The sequence below is a fragment of the Bos grunniens genome, chromosome 11 (assembly GCF_055505025.1).
Source record: "Bos grunniens cultivar Pamir isolate PY7600 chromosome 11, Bosgru_T2T1.0, whole genome shotgun sequence".
Lineage (NCBI taxonomy): Eukaryota > Metazoa > Chordata > Mammalia > Artiodactyla > Bovidae > Bos > Bos grunniens.
The window spans coordinates 102,354,460-102,371,760 of record NC_141175.1 but is presented as its reverse complement, the minus strand read 5'-3'; the positions used below and the strand labels follow the sequence as shown (position 1 = coordinate 102,371,760).

The window sequence follows — 17,301 nt, the reverse complement described above, 5'->3', positions numbered from 1 at the left end:
TCCCAATTCCAGACAGGAGGAAGTACAGGAAAAGCCCAGAAGGATCCATACCAAATGTAAGTTGTGATTTTTTTTCCAGATTGCGGGATTACAAGGGATTTTTTTTTCTCCTTTGTTTTCTTAATGTCATCCAAGTTTTTACAGTGGAGACACGCTATTTGTAAAATCTTTGCTGATCTTTACAGTAAAACTTCTGGCAAGAGTTATCTATATGCAATGTCTCTCATTCCTCTGCTTGATTCTCTCTTCAAACCAAACAGGCTTTGGCCCCAAAACCTTTCTTCCATGTTACTAAATCCAGTACCAGCAGAATCGACCCTGGTGATCATTCTCTCCCCATCTCAACACCCTCTCTCCTTGTGGCTTTTGGACAGCACGTTGTTGTCTTCCAACCTACTCACTCTTTTCTGTCTCCTTTACAGCTTCCTTTTACCCATCAACCCCTTGCCCCCAGACTGCACCAGCACTCAGCTCTGCTCTTCAGCCACGCTCAACCTCTGGGAGACCGTCCAGCCTCAAGGCATTCGATACCACATGTTTGTGGAAAACTCCCAAATCTCTATCTGTGGCCCAGATGCAGATTTTCTTCTCTACTAAACTCCAGAATTGTCACTCCAATCTGGGTGCCTACTTATTACCTCCACATAGATATCTAATAGACATCTCACACTCAATAAACCCATGCTGCTGCTAAGTCGCTTCAGTCGTGTCCGACTCTGCGCAACCCCATAGACAGCAGCACACCAGGCTCCCGCATCCCTGGGATTCTCCAGGCAAGAACACTGGAGTGGGTTGCCATTTCCTTCTCCAATGCATGAAAGTGAAAAGTGAAAGTGAAGTCGCTCAGTCGTGTCCAACTCTTAGCGACCCCATGGACTGGAGCCTACCAGGCTCCTCCATCCATGGGATCTTCCAGGCAAGAGTACTGGAGTGGGGTGCCATTGCACTTCTGCTATCCCCCTCAAACCCTGCTTCCCATATAGCTTTCCCCATCTCACTTGACAGCAACTTCCTTTCGGCTGCTCAGGTCAAAATCTGACCTCTGTTCCTCTCCATCTGTCATCCGAGCCATTAGAAAACCTTCCCGACTCTCCTTCCGTGTGGATCGAGTCCAGCTTCATTGTGTTTGCCACCACCTTGAACTCACTGCTATCATTGCTCCCCTGGATCAGGGCAGCAGTCTGCCAGCAGAGTTTCTATTCCTGCCTGGGTACAGTCTGCTCTTGATACAACGGCAAGACTGATCTTCGGACCACCTAAGTCAGATCCCTGTAACGCCTAAGTGAGATCACGACATCTGTGCTCAGACTCCACCAACGGCTCCCCATTCTCACTCACTGTCCTTACTGTGGCTGAGAGGGCTCAGCTGGTGGGCTTGCCCTCCGGTCTTCTTCCTCCCCTTGCACTCGGGGGCAGCATAGGCCTTGCTGCTATTCCAGGGTGAGGGTCTCTATCCTACCCTACCTGACACCCTCTCAAGCCGTCTTCCTGGCAGACTCCCTCACTTTCTTCTTGCTCAAATCTCCCTCACTCACTGAGGACTGTCCTAACCGCTCTTTCTAGCGCTGCAACCCAGTCCCGACCCGACATCACATGCACCCCCGCCCCTTCCTCTGCTCTGCTTTTTTCTTTTTCCCTAATACTTACCACCACTTACAAAAGGTTAAAAAGGAGTGATTAAAACAGGCCATGATGAAGCAAAGAAAGCCACTCTGAAAACTCACACTTAAATGGACTTGATATCTATTAGGAAAGGGTGGCATGATGCTGCAAGGAGTACTGTCCAGAGGGACATGGTGAGGATTTAACCTACGGGAGTTAATAGTTTAAAAAAAGAAAAAAAGAAAAGAAAACAACAACAAAAAAAACAGAACTGAAATAGACCACCACCGAAGTTCCAGGAAGCAAATCTAAAGCCAAGAAGCCCAAGTGACAGGTTGATTTGCAGGTCCACATAGGAAGGGCGAGAGTATCCAAAGACGGGGCGGCCTCCCTGGAGGCTGTGAGCTGCCTCTAGGCTGTGGAGCTGGAACACAGACGGGAGGAACCTGTACAGAGCTGTCAAGGGAGGAGCCGGATACACCACGGAGGTTTGCAGAAGACGTTCCATCACCAAGGCTCTCTGTGAGATTTTCAAGACTTCTGAGAATTAAAGGGAGAAAGGAGGGGCTGATACATTGCTGAATGTGAACATCTTTCTATTTTTCACTGTTTATCCTCCTGGTCACACACTTAAATGGGTCAACCCTTTACTGCGTTGACCAAGGGCTGCATAGACCTGAACGCTAGGTAACCAGCAATATTACTGAAGGATGTGTCTGGAAAATGGCAAAAAACCTGGATGTGGATTATGTTTCTGTAAATTATGAAACGGTGGATTACCACGAGTAACTGGAATAGGATTGTGACAGAAACAGAAAATGACATCCAGAGGAAAAGGGCCGTGGGACACTCTGGGAATCGGCGCTCACTGGCAGGGGCCTCTAAGAACCCCTGTATCCTAGGCTCTTGGCAGTACATGAACACTTGATTCTCATGGCAGAAAGTGTGACGGTGTGGGCGCTGCCCTGCGCCCCCAGCACCCTCAGTGCCCTGCTTGTTCCCACGTCTCACATCACGTGGCTGGAGACCCGAAGAATCACAAACACAGCCCACCCCACGCCCTGCCCCCCAGCCAGGACTTCTGCTCATGGAAATCAGACAAAGGAGAACAGGGAGAAAGAGGCCAAGCACATACACAGCACCCCTGGCAGAGGCCCAGCCTGCTTGGGCTTTTGTTTCCAAGGCCTGCATATAGCTCCGTGGTTTATTTCACTTGGGCTGTGTTTACATACATCAGTAAATATGGTTCCCATTGCCCTTCGGCACAGCAGCTATAAATTACTTGTTGGAAGCATCAGCCTCCTTTCTTCCCATAAAAGGCTCAGCAGAAATGACCGGGGCCCCAAAGAGAGGAGGTCAGTGGTTGGAAGGGAGTGACTTCCTTCACCCACGTCCTTACATTAATCAACTGATTCAACAAATATCTAACTGAGCCAGGCACTGTCAGGGGTGCTTCCATAAACAAAGCAGTCAAAACAAAACAGAAATCCTTGCCGTCACAAGGCACTCCAAATCTACTGAGCTTCATCCACCTCATCTCAATTTCCAGATTCTGAGCTCTCAAACCATCTAGGGGTGAGCACATCAGAAAAGACATGTGAAGCAGCCAGAGCTACTATGACCACATATAATAATAACTGTAGCTGGTTTTGTTACTGTGGATATTTTGAGTGTTTACCAGGTGCCCACCCCTGTTCTAAGCACTTACATCACTAAGCACTTACATTATCAAGCAGTCATAAAAATGCTATCAATGGGCACTGTTGCATTCAACTGTGATCCTCACAGTTTTAAATTTTAGATGGAAATAGGGTCTTGGCAAAGGTAACTGAGTTAAAGTGAGGCCATCTGGGCGGGCTCTAAGCCAAAGTGACTGATGGCCTTACCATAGGAGGAAAATGGGACAGATGCAGGTAAGGCGAGGAAAGACACCCCGAGAACACAAGGAAGAGATTGCCATCTACAAGTCAAGGAGAAGAAGCCTGGAGCAACACCCGCTTCACAAGCCTCCAAGGAAACCAACTCTGCTGACGCCTTGATTTCGGGCTTCCAGCCTCCAGAACTGTGAGACAATACATTTCTGCTGATCTAAGCCAACCAATTTGTGAAAGTGTCTGCTGGTCCTGAAGCCCGAACTGGGTCAGAACAGAAAACTGCCATATCCCGGGGTGGCCGGCAGGCCACTGGTCCCCTGCGCAGCCCCGGATGGAGTGTGTAAACAGCAGGATATCACTAATGCAGCTTCCTCACGTGGGTGAGTGATGCTGCCGCTCGGCTCAATTAAACACGCTGTTTAATACTCTATGCCTGCAAAGAGATCTGTTTCAATGAGTCATTCTAAATATGTGCTCCCTGAACATTTTAATGTCTCTTCTCAGCCCCAGTCTTGTTGATTTTATATTTCATGGAACTGGAAGTAAAACTCAAGAATGATGTGGTCCACGGCAGATAATAATAGCTCAGAAAAACCGAAAACATAGACTGAGAAATTCCATGCCAGATTCAGCAATAAACTCTCAGGACGGGGCTAAGCGTTAAATAAGGGAGACTTGTGTCACTCAGGCTTTGCCGTATTAATCTAGGATAATCTCAGTCTTCACGACTGCAGAGACTTTTAACAAATAAACACTAAAGAAATTGCAGGATTTCATATTTCTTTCTCCTCCCACCTCTTGTCATGGAGCCACTACACCTCCAACTCACATACAAGCAGAACCACTTTCAATAACACCCTCATTTTTATATTTTGCTAGCTTTTGTTGTTTCAGGGGCATTTTAAACGAGAAAAATGTAGCCAGTAATTTTTGAACGCCTACCATGATATCACCATGCTAAGCACATTACAGACTTTATCTCATCTACCCTCTGGTAACTCTGTCGAGCAGATACGATCAATCTCTCCACTCCACAAGAATGGAAATGGAGGGGAAGTTAAAGCCCTGGCTCCTGGTCACATGGCTAACAAGTGTCAGAACCAGGATGGAAACCTGGTCCTTGTGGGTGTCCAGAGACCTGGTCATCTCGCTGAGCCCCGTGCCAGCCCAGTGTCCAAAGGCCTGCACGTGATTTCTGCCCAAGAGAGGATGCAACACATAAGAAGAGGCTTTCCTCCCTGGACTGTGCAGGATGGAGGAGATGCTGGACCACACAGCATCTTTGCAAGTGACTCCCAACTCCCAGTCTTCAGGCTCTGGAGTAACGCCCCCAAGGTTGCCATTTAAGGGAAAACAGACCCGTCATCTGTCCAGATGACATCTGGGACAGGAAGCTTTATGAGAACTGATAAAATATATGGGGAAAATAAAGTGGCTTGCCACCCGCCTCTACCCATGTCCTGCCTGCAACGCCTCCATCACTGGGAGTAGCTTCCCACCGCATGGCTGGAAAACTCTATAATATGAATCTAGAGAAGCCAGAGGGGAAGGGGGATGGGAAAAGATACCTGTACCTTCCCCCAACAGGTCACATTTTAATATGCTTTCTCCACCATTTTCAATATAAGATTAGAGCAACTGAAGTCATTTTAAAGTGACTGAGTGCTTTACCTTTTAGGGTAAATGTAAGAGTACCAAAACAGGCTGGCTGAACATAAGAGTACCGAAAACTACAGAAGCATTTCCACTTGCCAGCCTCTGCTGTGACCTTTAGGACGACCCACCTGTAAGACGGAAAACAAGCTCTTGCGTCCCACCGTATCTGAGATCAAATTTGTGAGTCTCCACTTCTGAGTCTAAGCGGTACCAGTTCTCTGAGACTTCCCGAGAGAAAAGAGGATGCAAGAAGCACAGAGTATAACCACTGATGCTGTTGCTAGGCCACACTGTGGGCGGATGGAGGCTGTCGTGACAGGCAGGATGAGGCCAAAACAGTGGGACCACAGGCTGGCCACACACCCTCTTTCCATCAGGGAGCAATCAGAGAGCATCCTTTGATTTGAGAACATTAAGCAGCTCAGATGTAATTAAGAAATTTATCCTGGTATGAATATGTAATGTACACACTGCTTTGCAGACGCCTTCTTCCTCCGACAGGCTGGTGCCGACTTTCATTTGGAAGAAATCCATTTTCATACAAAGGTAACCGAGATGAACAGGATGTAGGAAGCCTACCTCATTCATCTTCTGTGAACTTTAAAGAAAAAAAATCAGTTAATTGCTTTTCTAGGAAGCTGTTTCATGAAATCAAGGTGCTTTATCTTTCTGCTCTTATTTGTGGTATAAATGGTGATTTTAAAATGCCCGTCATGAAAATGCTATGATTAATCAATACATCTTAAGAGATTTAATGACTTCTTTTAAAAACAGAAATCTGATCAACCAAAAACGGTCAATGTGTTCTTGTAGATGAATTATCAACCACTAAGAAAACTCCAAACATACAGCCTACTAAATGATATTCAAATATAGGTGTCTCTTTCCCTGGGGAGGGGCAGTAGTCATGGGTTTCCTGACTTTGCAAACGCGTTCTTTTCCCAGCCACTCAAGCCCTCTGCAAGACCGGGTTAGTTACTGCCATTTTTTAAATTAATAGCAAACAGAAACTAAAACATGAATGTTTTTGAATGCCACCGCTGAAGCTGTAGCGTGCCAAACAAACTGATTTCATAGACCAAGGCTCATATTTTGTCTCCACTGCACTACATATTAGTCTTTTTTATAGCACTGCCCAATTTTTGTTTTGCCTACAGCACCTAGGATAAAAATATGTATTTTTTAATTCTACCAACTAATATGAAGCACATATGAAGCATATAATATGAAGCACACTAATATGAAGACTAATATGAAGCACACTTTTCCAATCTGAAATTATCTTTTTAGATAATTTCACCTCTTATTTCAAATAGCAGTGTCTTATTAGCCCATGAGCCGAAGACAGGCACTGTGAAACTAATCAAGCATAAGCTTCAGGGGCTCTGGAGCCAAGGTTCCTCCCAAGGTCCCAAGAGGAGCCCCAACAATGTGTTTTTGTAAATATTTCAAGTGTAAAATATTTTCCTATGCTTTTTTTTCCTAAACAGGACCCCAAGACAGTATAAATATTAGGTCTCACAACCTATATTTGCCCCCTCTAAGTTAACAGTAAATTACATTTTACATGTTAAGGGCAAAATACTAATTGTGTATGTGTGTGCATGAGACAAAAAATAATTCACTTCCACCAGAAGAGTCAGTGCGCCCTGCCTTAGAGCACTCCAATATGCCTGCTTCAGCCATTCCTCAAAGCTCCTGGCTCCTACCACACAGGAGTCACCCTTCCAAGTGGCACCCCCGGGAGGGCTCACTTAATGAGGGGTAGCATCAGAAGTGAAAGTCTTGGCTATAACAACAAAAATATGTTTTTCATTAAACACAAAACTGAGCTGGGAACAGCCAGCCAAGAGGCAGGTGTATCGGTGAAGGAAGTCCCTTGAGGTCTCTCACTTCCACATCAAACTGCACTGAAATTTCTCTACACTAATTACCTATTATTGAAGATGAAAGAATGGTAACAAATAATTCGCCACGGCAGCAGATAGGGTGCACATGTCGGAAAGAAGGAAGAATTTACCAAGTGTAAATCAGACAAGAGAGATTCTCAAGTTCTCCATTTTTAAAAACAACAAAGAATTTTTTCCACTCTAAGGATTATGAAGGTAAGGGAATTTTCCTAGGGCTAGAAGCCCGATTTTAAATTTAGTTTGGATTATAAGTGAGAGAAATGGCAAATTAAAAGTGAAGTGCTAGAGTCTCCTTAATTTCTTGGAGACAGAGATCATGTTTTAAATTTTTTTTTTAATCTTTCACACCACATTCCACCTAGCTATTGATTTGCTTTTCTTATGAGGATCGGCCCTTCCCAGTACCATACGTATAGTTATATTTTCACTTCCCTGGTTTTCACGTCATTTTTACCCAATGCTTCTTTTGAGTCTCCAAATTCTTCACAGTGTCTTAAGTCTTGCTCTACAGCTAACATCTTGAAAAAGTGTAGTCAAATAACACAAGGTCCCTTCGGGTCATCTCCTGTGTCAATTTTCCTAAGAAACATATGCTCTATCTCAGAGAAAAGAACATCAGTACTACTGAAAGGACATTTCCACAGAGCTGGTATCTGTGTAAAAAAATACAGAGGCATTAACATTTATTAAATGGCTCACCACCCTGTTTTATTCCTTCCAAAAAATAACAGCAAATATACCTTCAAATCCAACTAGTTGATATAATTCTTCAGTTTCTATTATGACTGTGCCTTTATAGAAATGTCTTATAAATATTGAATGATATGTCTACAAAGGGTATTTTTTAAACTCTTGGGGGTACTGTAAAGAAACAAACCAACCAACAAACCCTTTGAGCTTGAAGGACAGGAAGTGGAACATTCACTTTTAGGTACCACCCTGCTGCCCATGGGAAAGAGTCGTGTTATTATAATAGCAGACTGGCTGAACACATAAGAGTTACATGATCCAAATTACCATAGTGTCCCTAATATGCATAATCGCCCTAATATGCAAAGCTTTTTGCTAAAATAAAGACTGCATATACTCTCCCCCACCAAACAAACAAAAAACCCCATCAAATTTAACTTTGTTCTACAAACAACATTACCTCTTTTCCTCAATGCATGATTGACCTCTTTGAAATATACCTTGGAGAAAGTTCAATGTCATTCCATGTGGGGGGAATGAAACACTTCTCGTATAAAAGTTCTCATTTCTCTCCGTCTGCATCTCTGTCTCAAGCATGTCCCTCTTTCTGTGATTACCAACACTTGCACAGGGTGTCATTCTCAATCTGGAGTCTGAGACGGGCATCATGGGAGCGTCCACGTGAGCAAGGACATACCCAAAAGCCCAGTGAAAACTAAAGAGTTGTCCACATAAGGCTGCCCTGGTTGTCAGAAACAGACTTTCCACCAGAGCTTTACCAAGCTCATTAGGTTCCAAAGTAAATAAATTGTTACCCAATAAATTTTAAGTTTCTTTGGTGCATAAAAAAAATCATTGTAACAAGGAATCACTGGGAATTAAAATTATGAAGGGATTCCTGGTGATTATGGTCACCTCTGTTCAAAAATAAGTCAGGCGTCATTGGCTGGTACAGACCATTTGTTTGATGAGGATAAGAAAAATCAAAGAGCTGGATGAATTCAATTTTGTCAGCAGGTATCTAGGTATGTTTCCTACAAACGTTTAGAAACGTGAATGCTTACAGAAGTTACATTTTGCTTTCATTAATTCCTAATAAACACTTTTTGGGATCCATCATAAACGAATAATCAAAAGAAGTCATTGGTATGCATGTCACTTAATTTCCTCATGAGAACCTGTGTAAACATCTCAGAGTAATAAATGTGTCTTCTTTAAGGGGAATACATTGATCTCTCAGTAGGTACCTGGTGCTTTCTGAGATGAGAAATCAGAAATGCATAGAAGAGCTGACAGTGGCTGAGTTGTCGGACCCACGGTGAAAAATGCCAAATCATCTGTTTCATTTGGTTACTAGATCAAGTTAAGATACAAAGAATATTTTGGCCGTCACTGTTGTTCCGTCTTTCGAAAAGAATATGTCAAAAAAAAAACCAACTCCATGAAGAGTTCCTAAGTATATTGTTCTTGAGCTTACACTGTATTTTAGTAAGTATACCATATCACAGCAAAACAAACAAACAAAATGTACAGTCATATTTCTTCATGTGATCTTGGCAACTGTCATCTATTTGGAATAGAATACGAGATGTGATTTTCTCAAACAGAACCTCATCTTCCACCCAGATTTACTGTTCAGGTGACTAGCCGCAGCCTCTTTGCTAACTCTGTGATTGGGATTTACTTGTTTTAAAGTCTAATATTCCATATATTCATCCTATATATTTTGTAATGCAATGAAAAAGCACTCTAGAGTAAACTCAACATGCAAACCAGAAGATCCTGAACTAAAAGATTTCACTCTCTTCATATAACCTAACATCATTTTCACAGGACAAGGAGAATTCTCACTTAACATCAATGAGTCCAGATCTCAGATATTATAATATAGATAGGACACCTGAAACTTTTGAATAATCACCATGTTCAATACTGAATCACTTAACAATTACTTTAGAAGACATGATGAGGCCTACCTTGTGAAGTTTTTCCTAGAACATTTCAAAACTGTCAAAAATGTTGAATTTCTTTCTGAACTCTTTTACATACAAATTAACCTCTTTACACACTAAAAGCTTTGACGTACTTTTTTCCCACATACAAAATCTCTGACAACACTGCCTTGTTACACACACACACACACACACACACACACACCCCTTGAACTATATTACTCCAAGGCATTCCTTCCTGAACGAGCTGACACACCACAGCTGCATATGCTGGTACTTAAAAATATTCTTATTATAATCAATTTGAGATTTTAAGAGTCATTATGGCTGCATATACCCTTCTGTATTGATGGCTACAAATCCCACCATGTGACATTAGTCACACATCAAAATAAACAAACAGGGAGTGAAATTCAGAACTGTCAGGTCAGCACTCGGAACAACTCAGATGCATGTACATGGTGTTGAGAAAAGACTCACCTCTCCTTGTTTGGGGATGCTGAACTTGGAGAGCTTGGCCTTGGCTCTGGCTGACTCCGACTTGGTGGCCGGGACACCCCTGTACAAGCAGTGCACGCCAGTCTCTGCAGAGGACTTTAGCTTCGGAGACTCATCGGGCGCCTGATCTTGGCCATCCATGGGCCGCACATAGGCAGTAGGCTTCTGCTGGACAAGGCTGGGTTTCGAAGCCAGGGAGGGAGGAAAGTTCTGCACGCAGTGGCCATTGCCGCTGTGCTTGGCTCCCATAGCAGGGGGCCTGTCCTGGGTCTGAAGACCCACCTCGACATTGCACACCTGTTTGGTCCGCGGCTGCTGTCTGCCAACGCCATCGCCAAGCAAGGTCCTGAGAGTGCCCTGTTGTGCTGAGTTGGAAGAAGAAGAAGAGGAAGATGAGGAGGAGGGGCTTGACACACTGGGGCTGGGATTTTTACTACGATTTTCTGGGTGAGCAGATCTGTTCAGATCAAGCGTTCTGTGTCCGTGCTTACTTGCTCTCTGTTGGCCATCGGATGGCGGGTGCCCAGCCTTCTGCCAGCCCATGGTGCCCCGCTTACTCTGTTGCCCGGGGACAGCTGCTGGGGTGGAGGATGTGGTGCTGCAGACCGATGCTGGCTGAGTCTGGGCTCTTGAATCTGCCACAAAATGTTCATCAATCTTGGTCACGGGAGCCTGAGGAACCCCAGGTTTGGGAACACCCACAAGATGACTCTGGTTTGATCGATCCGTGAGAAAGTCTTTCATTTCATCGTAATTGCCTAAAGTGTTCTGGAGCCGGTTGGAGAGCTCATCCCCCTTGTTAGTCTAGAGAGAGAACACAACACCCACACTTCAGTTAGAGCTCACAGAAACACAGGGGGATGATGGAAGGAGAGGCACCCTTATCACTGAAAGAGACAGACCCGCCACATTCAGAATGGGAACAGGAAGATTTGATCAGACTCAGTGTTTCTGAAGACATCTGTCTACTCTCAGCATCTCACCAGAGCTGGACCACTGCTACCAGCCTCAGCATGCACAAAAAATGCACAAATGAAGCGTCTCTCCTTGGTCTTGTGCCGCAGCCAAGGAAACTAGGAAATTTACTATCACCATGTCACCAAATGGTCTGGACTAAGGTTTTCCTTAAAAGTGGATTTCCTTTTCCTTTCTTTATTTCATTCCACTGTAAGTTTTCCTTGAAAGTCCAGATTGGGCTCAAATTGTTTTGCTTCCAATGTCTAAATAAAGAATTATTCTCATCAGAAACCCAGAGGGACAGACAGAAGAAGCCAGAGAGTACAGCACCGTGTCTGTCACCCAGCCAGCGGTCCCGGGGCAGCAGGCTAAGGGGGCACCATGGCACTCAATCTCCTCTAAGTCCCCGGCCTGAACTATGCTCACTTCCAAGCAGCCTGAGAAATGAGTGAAATCTGGGAAGAGAATTTCATTTTGGAAGCGAGGTTATACTTCTGGCCTTCAGCAGAAATAAGAAACAATCCAACAGTTCTTTTCTTATGAACCATATCAAGTACCCTGCTCCTAGGATAAGCTACGTGCGACAAAGACGGGACCCAACCTCTTTTTAGTGTTTGTTTCCCAACAGTTTAGAAAACATAACAAACAGCCCTGACTTTGCAAATCAGTGCAGAGATGAAGTCAATTATGGATAAAAACCATAGCACACAGACGTTCATCTTCAATAAAAGTTGTATTTCACTGAGGGACCAGCCAGCAAAGATATGTGAAAGAGACACCAAAATTTGTCGGGGGGGACCCCATATTTAGGGGTTGAGCTGTCTCAAGTTGGGTTGGCCAGCTCCTGTAGTCAAAACTGCCATCCCATGGGGTTAAGCAAGAGGAAAGAGAGGGTGAAGAAGAACACGTGGAAACCATTTACCTTGTAGGGTTCACTAAAGAGGGAGTAACTCGAATTAAATGCGCCATCGTCCTGCTGAGCTTCCTGGTTTCTTCTTTCTCGTTCTTTCCTCCTTAACACGTTTCTATCCGGTTCGTAGACACTGCATAAGGGAGAAAGGAAAGAGGATAACCCCACACACACACACAAATTAAACGTAATGCCCAGTGTAACATTCACCTGAGTGCAGAGGCCTGGTTCACGGGGAAATGATGATGGTGAAGGTGAGCAAGGACCAGATGAAGGCCAGTCTAATCAAGCAGTATAGCAAGGGTGTTTTAGAATTCCGTTCTTCAGGAGGGAAAAAAATCTTCAGGACAAGTTGCAACCAGTACTAGACCTCTCTCCTAATATGTGAAAGAGGGAGTACCTACACAACTTTGTCAGAAGACTGAAAATAATCTTAAAGCAGATGGTAATTACTGCAATGTGTAAACAGAAATTATGAGTGTATTTCCTCTTATGACATAGCCCCAGAATGTTATATTGGAATGTGTCTGCTCTTTTCTTTCTCCCCCGCCTTTTTTTTGCACGGCTGTGTTTCTGTAGTGATTCTTTCATTAACTAGATCCCCAAAGAGCTGTTAAAACTCCATGCTGCAGTGGTTTTCACGGTTATGAGCCTTCTTCTGATCTCTGCTAATCAGTCAAGTCGTCAAACCCCTCCCGAATCCATCCTTCCTTCTGATATATTTGACACGATCACTCTTCCTCACCATGAAAAATGTGCAAAGAGGAAGGGATGCAGGCAACGACAGAGAGGACGGAAATTGAATCATGGTGTGTCATCAAGGAACTCGGGCTTTTTGTGCAAGAAAATTAATATCTATTCCCTCAAGATGTAATTACGAAGTGACCAGAAACCTGATAACTAGACAGACTAAGGAAAAAAAAAATAGTGTTCCTTCCTCTTAGTAAGGGGAAAATAAAGGGGCTAATTCAACTAATAATAAGGAAGTGACTCGTTAAGTGATGGAAGGAAACAGACTTGTTTTTTCAGCTCAGTAGACAGAGAAATCTGGCCCCCGTGTAGACAACAGAACTACCCATTGTAAGGCACTGCCACGCCCTCCAAACGAGCGCTCTGTGCTTTTCCAGCAGTTAGTTTAAGTCACCTTGTCATCATTTTGCTCAGATCTCCTTCTCAGTCTAGGAGACACAGGCTGGAGTTGGGAGCCAGGACGGCCACCTCCTGACCACGATCCTGCCATAAACCAGTGATGTGATGACAGAAAAGCCATGCCATCGCTCTCTCTGCAGCCCTCATGATAAAACAGTACCCTCATGGTACTGTCACAAGGTTTGAACGTGAAGGAAATCTCCAAAAAGGGCTTTGTAATAGCTTCGGGTGCCCAAAATCCAATGTACTGCTATCAAATGTTGTTATAATGAGAGGATTCGAGGGTTCAAAGAAACTTAAAAAAATAAGTGAGGTTTGGTATTTTTTTAGCTTAATTGCTATCTTGAGTAAAAGAGCATATGCATGTCATGTTGCTGTAAAGGACGCAAATAAAACGATCATAAAATAAATATTGCTTATCCTCCCAGCTCTGCCCGTGAGACCAGGATGTATTTTAAATTTGCTGTCAAAGGGGTGATGTTCAATGTGCTTCTGGCAAGACTTCGAGAGCACCTAAGGCATTTCATTTAAATTTCAGATCAGGGAAGGTTAAAATACCCAGAACATGTAGCCTATTAGCATTTTAATTCATCCTTAGTACATTACCCAAAGTTATTCAGTTTGGGAGCCCAAGAAGTGACCTTCACGTAAGGCAGGCTGGGACCCTAGTCTTCCCCGTGGTGAGGCTCACCACTCCAACCCTGTAGTTACTGGGAACTCCCCAGGGTGGCTTTGGTGACAGTGACTGGCGTAAGGGAGGCACGAGATGGGAATGACACTCATTCACAGAACCAGGAGAGAGAACGATTGTTCTGCCCAGAGTGCAGACTCCTGGGCCTGACTTTTGTGAACATACCATGGAGTACAGCTGGAGGCTGGGGACACACGCTCATGCTGTGGATGGGCACGAAGCGGGCTGGGGCCAAGAGAGGCACTGCAGCTTTACACTGAACTGGCTCATTTCCGGACCAGCACTGGCACTCAGAAACACACGCCTGCATCACATGCACACATCCACGGGTGAAGCGCCTACTGTGTGCCCCCCATGCACAGAGATTCCCACAGACATGCTTGCTGTCTTCAGCCAACTCAGGCTAACCAAACACACAAGACTGGTGGGATGCATGAAGTGGACTGATGTAACACAGAGCAGGCAGGTGGTCATTCAGGATGATTCCCCGGGCTTCTGAGAAGCCCCCATACCCAGTATGATACCTCCTGCATCTGCTGGCTGATGACTGAAACTCCACAACTAGAGAGTCATTCCTCTGGTTTAGGATGTCTTCACCCCTGTAAGAAATGCAGACACCACAAGAAGGGAAAACACTTTACACCTGATCAGCCCTTGGCGCTTAAGTGTGCATGCGTTTGTCAGCTTTCCCCCAGAGGCCAGGGGGTAAGGACACAGGACATCACGGCCCAAGGGGGAGTCCAAACAGGACTTGTGATGCAATGAAAAGGTCAGGAACAAGGTAGAGTACAGCAATGAAGATACAGAAGTTACATTTCAAGGGACTTCCATGGCAGTACAATGGTTAAGAATCTGCCTTGCAATGCAGGGGACTTGCATTTGATCCCTGGTTGCTGAACTAAGATGCCCCATGTCACAGAGCAAGGAAGCCCATGTGCCACAACTAGAGGGTCCACACACTGCCATGAAAGACCCCATACGACGCAATGAAGATCCTGTGTACTGCAATGAAGACCCGATGCAGCCAAATATATGAATATTTTTTTAAAAAATTACTAGAAGTGGGATTTGACATTACGCTAGCATAAAAAATGCTGGAGAGGATGTGGAGAAAAGGGAACCCTCTTACAACATTGGTGGGAATGCAAACTAGTAGAGCAACTATGGAGAACAGTATCAGATCAGATCAGATCAGATCAATCGCTCAGTCATGTGCGACTCTTGCGACCCCATGAATCGCAGCACGCCAGGCCTCCCTGTCCATCACCAACTCCTGGAGTTGACTCAGACTCACGTCCATCGAGTCAGTGATGCCATCCAGCCATCTCATCCTCTGTCGTCCCCTTCTCCTCCTGCTCCCAATCCCTCCCAGCATCAGAGTCTATTCCAATGAGTCAACTCTTCGCATGAGATGGCCAAAGTACTAGAGTTTCAGCTTTAGCATCATTCCTTCCAAAGAAATCCCAAAGGGCTGATCTCCTTCAGAATGGACTGGTTGGATCTCCTTGAAGTCCAAGGGACTTTCAAGAGTCTTCTCCAACACCACAGTTCAAAAGCATCAATTCTTTGGTACTCAGCCTTCTTCACAGTCCAACTCTCACATCCATACATGACCACAGGAAAAACCATAGCCTTGACTAGACAGACCTTTGTTGGCAAAGTAATGTCTCTGCTTTTCAATATGCTATCTAGGTTGGTCATAACTTTTCCTTCCAAGGAGTAAGCGTCTTTTAATTTCATGGCTGCAATCACCATCTGCAGTGATTTTGGAGCCCCCAAAAATAAAGTCTGACACTGTTTCCACTGTTTCCCCATCTATTTCCCATGAAGTGGTGGGACCAGATGCCATGATCTTTGTTTTCTGAATGTTGAGCTTTAAGCCAACTTTTTCACTCTCCACTTTCACCTTCATCAAGAGGCTTTTTAGTTCCTCTTCACTTTCTGCCATAAGGATGGTGTCATCTGCATATCTGAGGTTATTGATATTTCTCCCAGAAATCTTGATTCCAGCTTGTGTTTCTTCCAGTCCAGCGTTTCTCATGATGTACTCTGCATATAAGTTAAATAAACAGGGTGACAATATACAGCTTTGACGTACTCCTTTTCCTATTTGGAACCAGTCTGTTGTTCCACGTCCAGTTCTAACTGTTGCTTCCTGACCTGCATACAAATTTCTCAAGAGGCAGATCAGGTGGTCTGGTATTCCCATCTCTCTCAGAATTTTCCACAGTTTATTATGATCCACACAGTCAAAGGCTTTGGCATAGTCAATAAAGCAGAAATAGATGTTTTTCTGGAACTCTCTTGCTTTTTCCATGATCCAGCGGATGTTGCAATTTGATCTCTGGTTCCTCTGCCTTTTCTAAAACCAGCTTGAACATCAGGAAGTTCACGGTTCACATATTGCTAAAGCCTGGCTTGGAGAATTTTTTTTTTTTTGGCTTGGAGAATTTTGAGCATTACTTTACTAGCATGTGAGATAAGTGCAATTGTGTGATAGTTTGAGCATTCTTTGGCCTTGCCTTTCTTTGGGATTGGAATGAAAACTGACCTTTTCCAATCTTGTGGCCACTGCTGAGTTTTCCAAATTTGCTGGCATATTGAGTGAAGCACTTTCATAGCATCATCTTTCAGGATTTGGAATAGCTCAACTGGAATTCCATCACCTCCACTAGCTTTGTTCATAGTGATGCTTTCTAAGGCCCACTTGACTTCACATTCCAGGATGTCTGGCTCTAGTCAGTGATCACACCATCGTGATTATCTGGGTCATGAAGATATTTTTTTGTACAGTTCTTCTGTGTATTCTTGCCATTTCTTCTTAATATCTTCTGCTTCTGTTAGGTCCATACCATATCTGCCTTTATCAAGCCCATCTTTGCATGAAATGTTCCTTTGGTATCTCTGATTTTCTTGAAGAGCTCTCTAGTCTTTCCCATTCTGTTGTTTTCCTCTATTTCTTTGCACTGATCGCTGAGTAAGGCTTTCTTATCTCTTCTTGCTATTCTTCGGAATTCTGCATTCAGATGTTTATATCTTTCCTTTTCTCCTTTGCTTTTCGCTTCTCTTCTTTCACAAGCTATTTGTAAGGCCTCCCCAGACAGCCATTTTGCTTTTTTGCATTTCTTTTCCATGGGAATGGTCTTGATCCCTGTCTCCTATACAATGTCACGAACCTCATTCCACAGTTCATCAGGCACTCTATCTATCAGATCTAGGCCCTTAAATCTATTTCTCACTTCCACTGTATAATCATAAGGGATTTGATTTAGGTCATACCTGAATGGTCTAATGGTTTTCCCTACTTTCCTCCATTTCAGTCTGAATTTGGCAATAAGGAGTTCATGATCTGAGCCACAGTCAGCTCCCGGTCTTGTTTTTGCTGACTGTATAGAGCTTCTCCACCTTTGGC

The 17,301-nt window shown here is 44.2% G+C and overlaps 1 protein-coding gene across 11 annotated transcripts in view; it reads right to left on the bottom strand.

Annotated features, from left to right (window-relative positions):
• AFF3 (ALF transcription elongation factor 3) overlaps positions 1–17,301 on the bottom strand; it is a 632,195-nt gene that overhangs the window by 471,618 nt on the left and 143,276 nt on the right. For 4 of the 11 annotated variants that reach the window (XM_086327945.1, XM_086327951.1, XM_086327953.1 and 1 more), the window contains exons 3-6: positions 14,414–14,488; positions 12,062–12,182; positions 10,674–10,986; positions 10,165–10,547 (exon numbers count right to left, since the gene is read on the bottom strand). In XM_086327945.1, the coding sequence (XP_086184071.1) occupies positions 10,165–10,547; positions 10,674–10,986; positions 12,062–12,182; positions 14,414–14,488 (892 nt within the window). Of the gene's footprint in view, positions 1–10,164; positions 10,987–12,061; positions 12,183–14,413; positions 14,489–17,301 lie in introns of all 11 variants that reach the window. The other 7 variants (XM_086327946.1, XM_086327947.1, XM_086327949.1 and 4 more) reach the window with 3 other exon arrangements.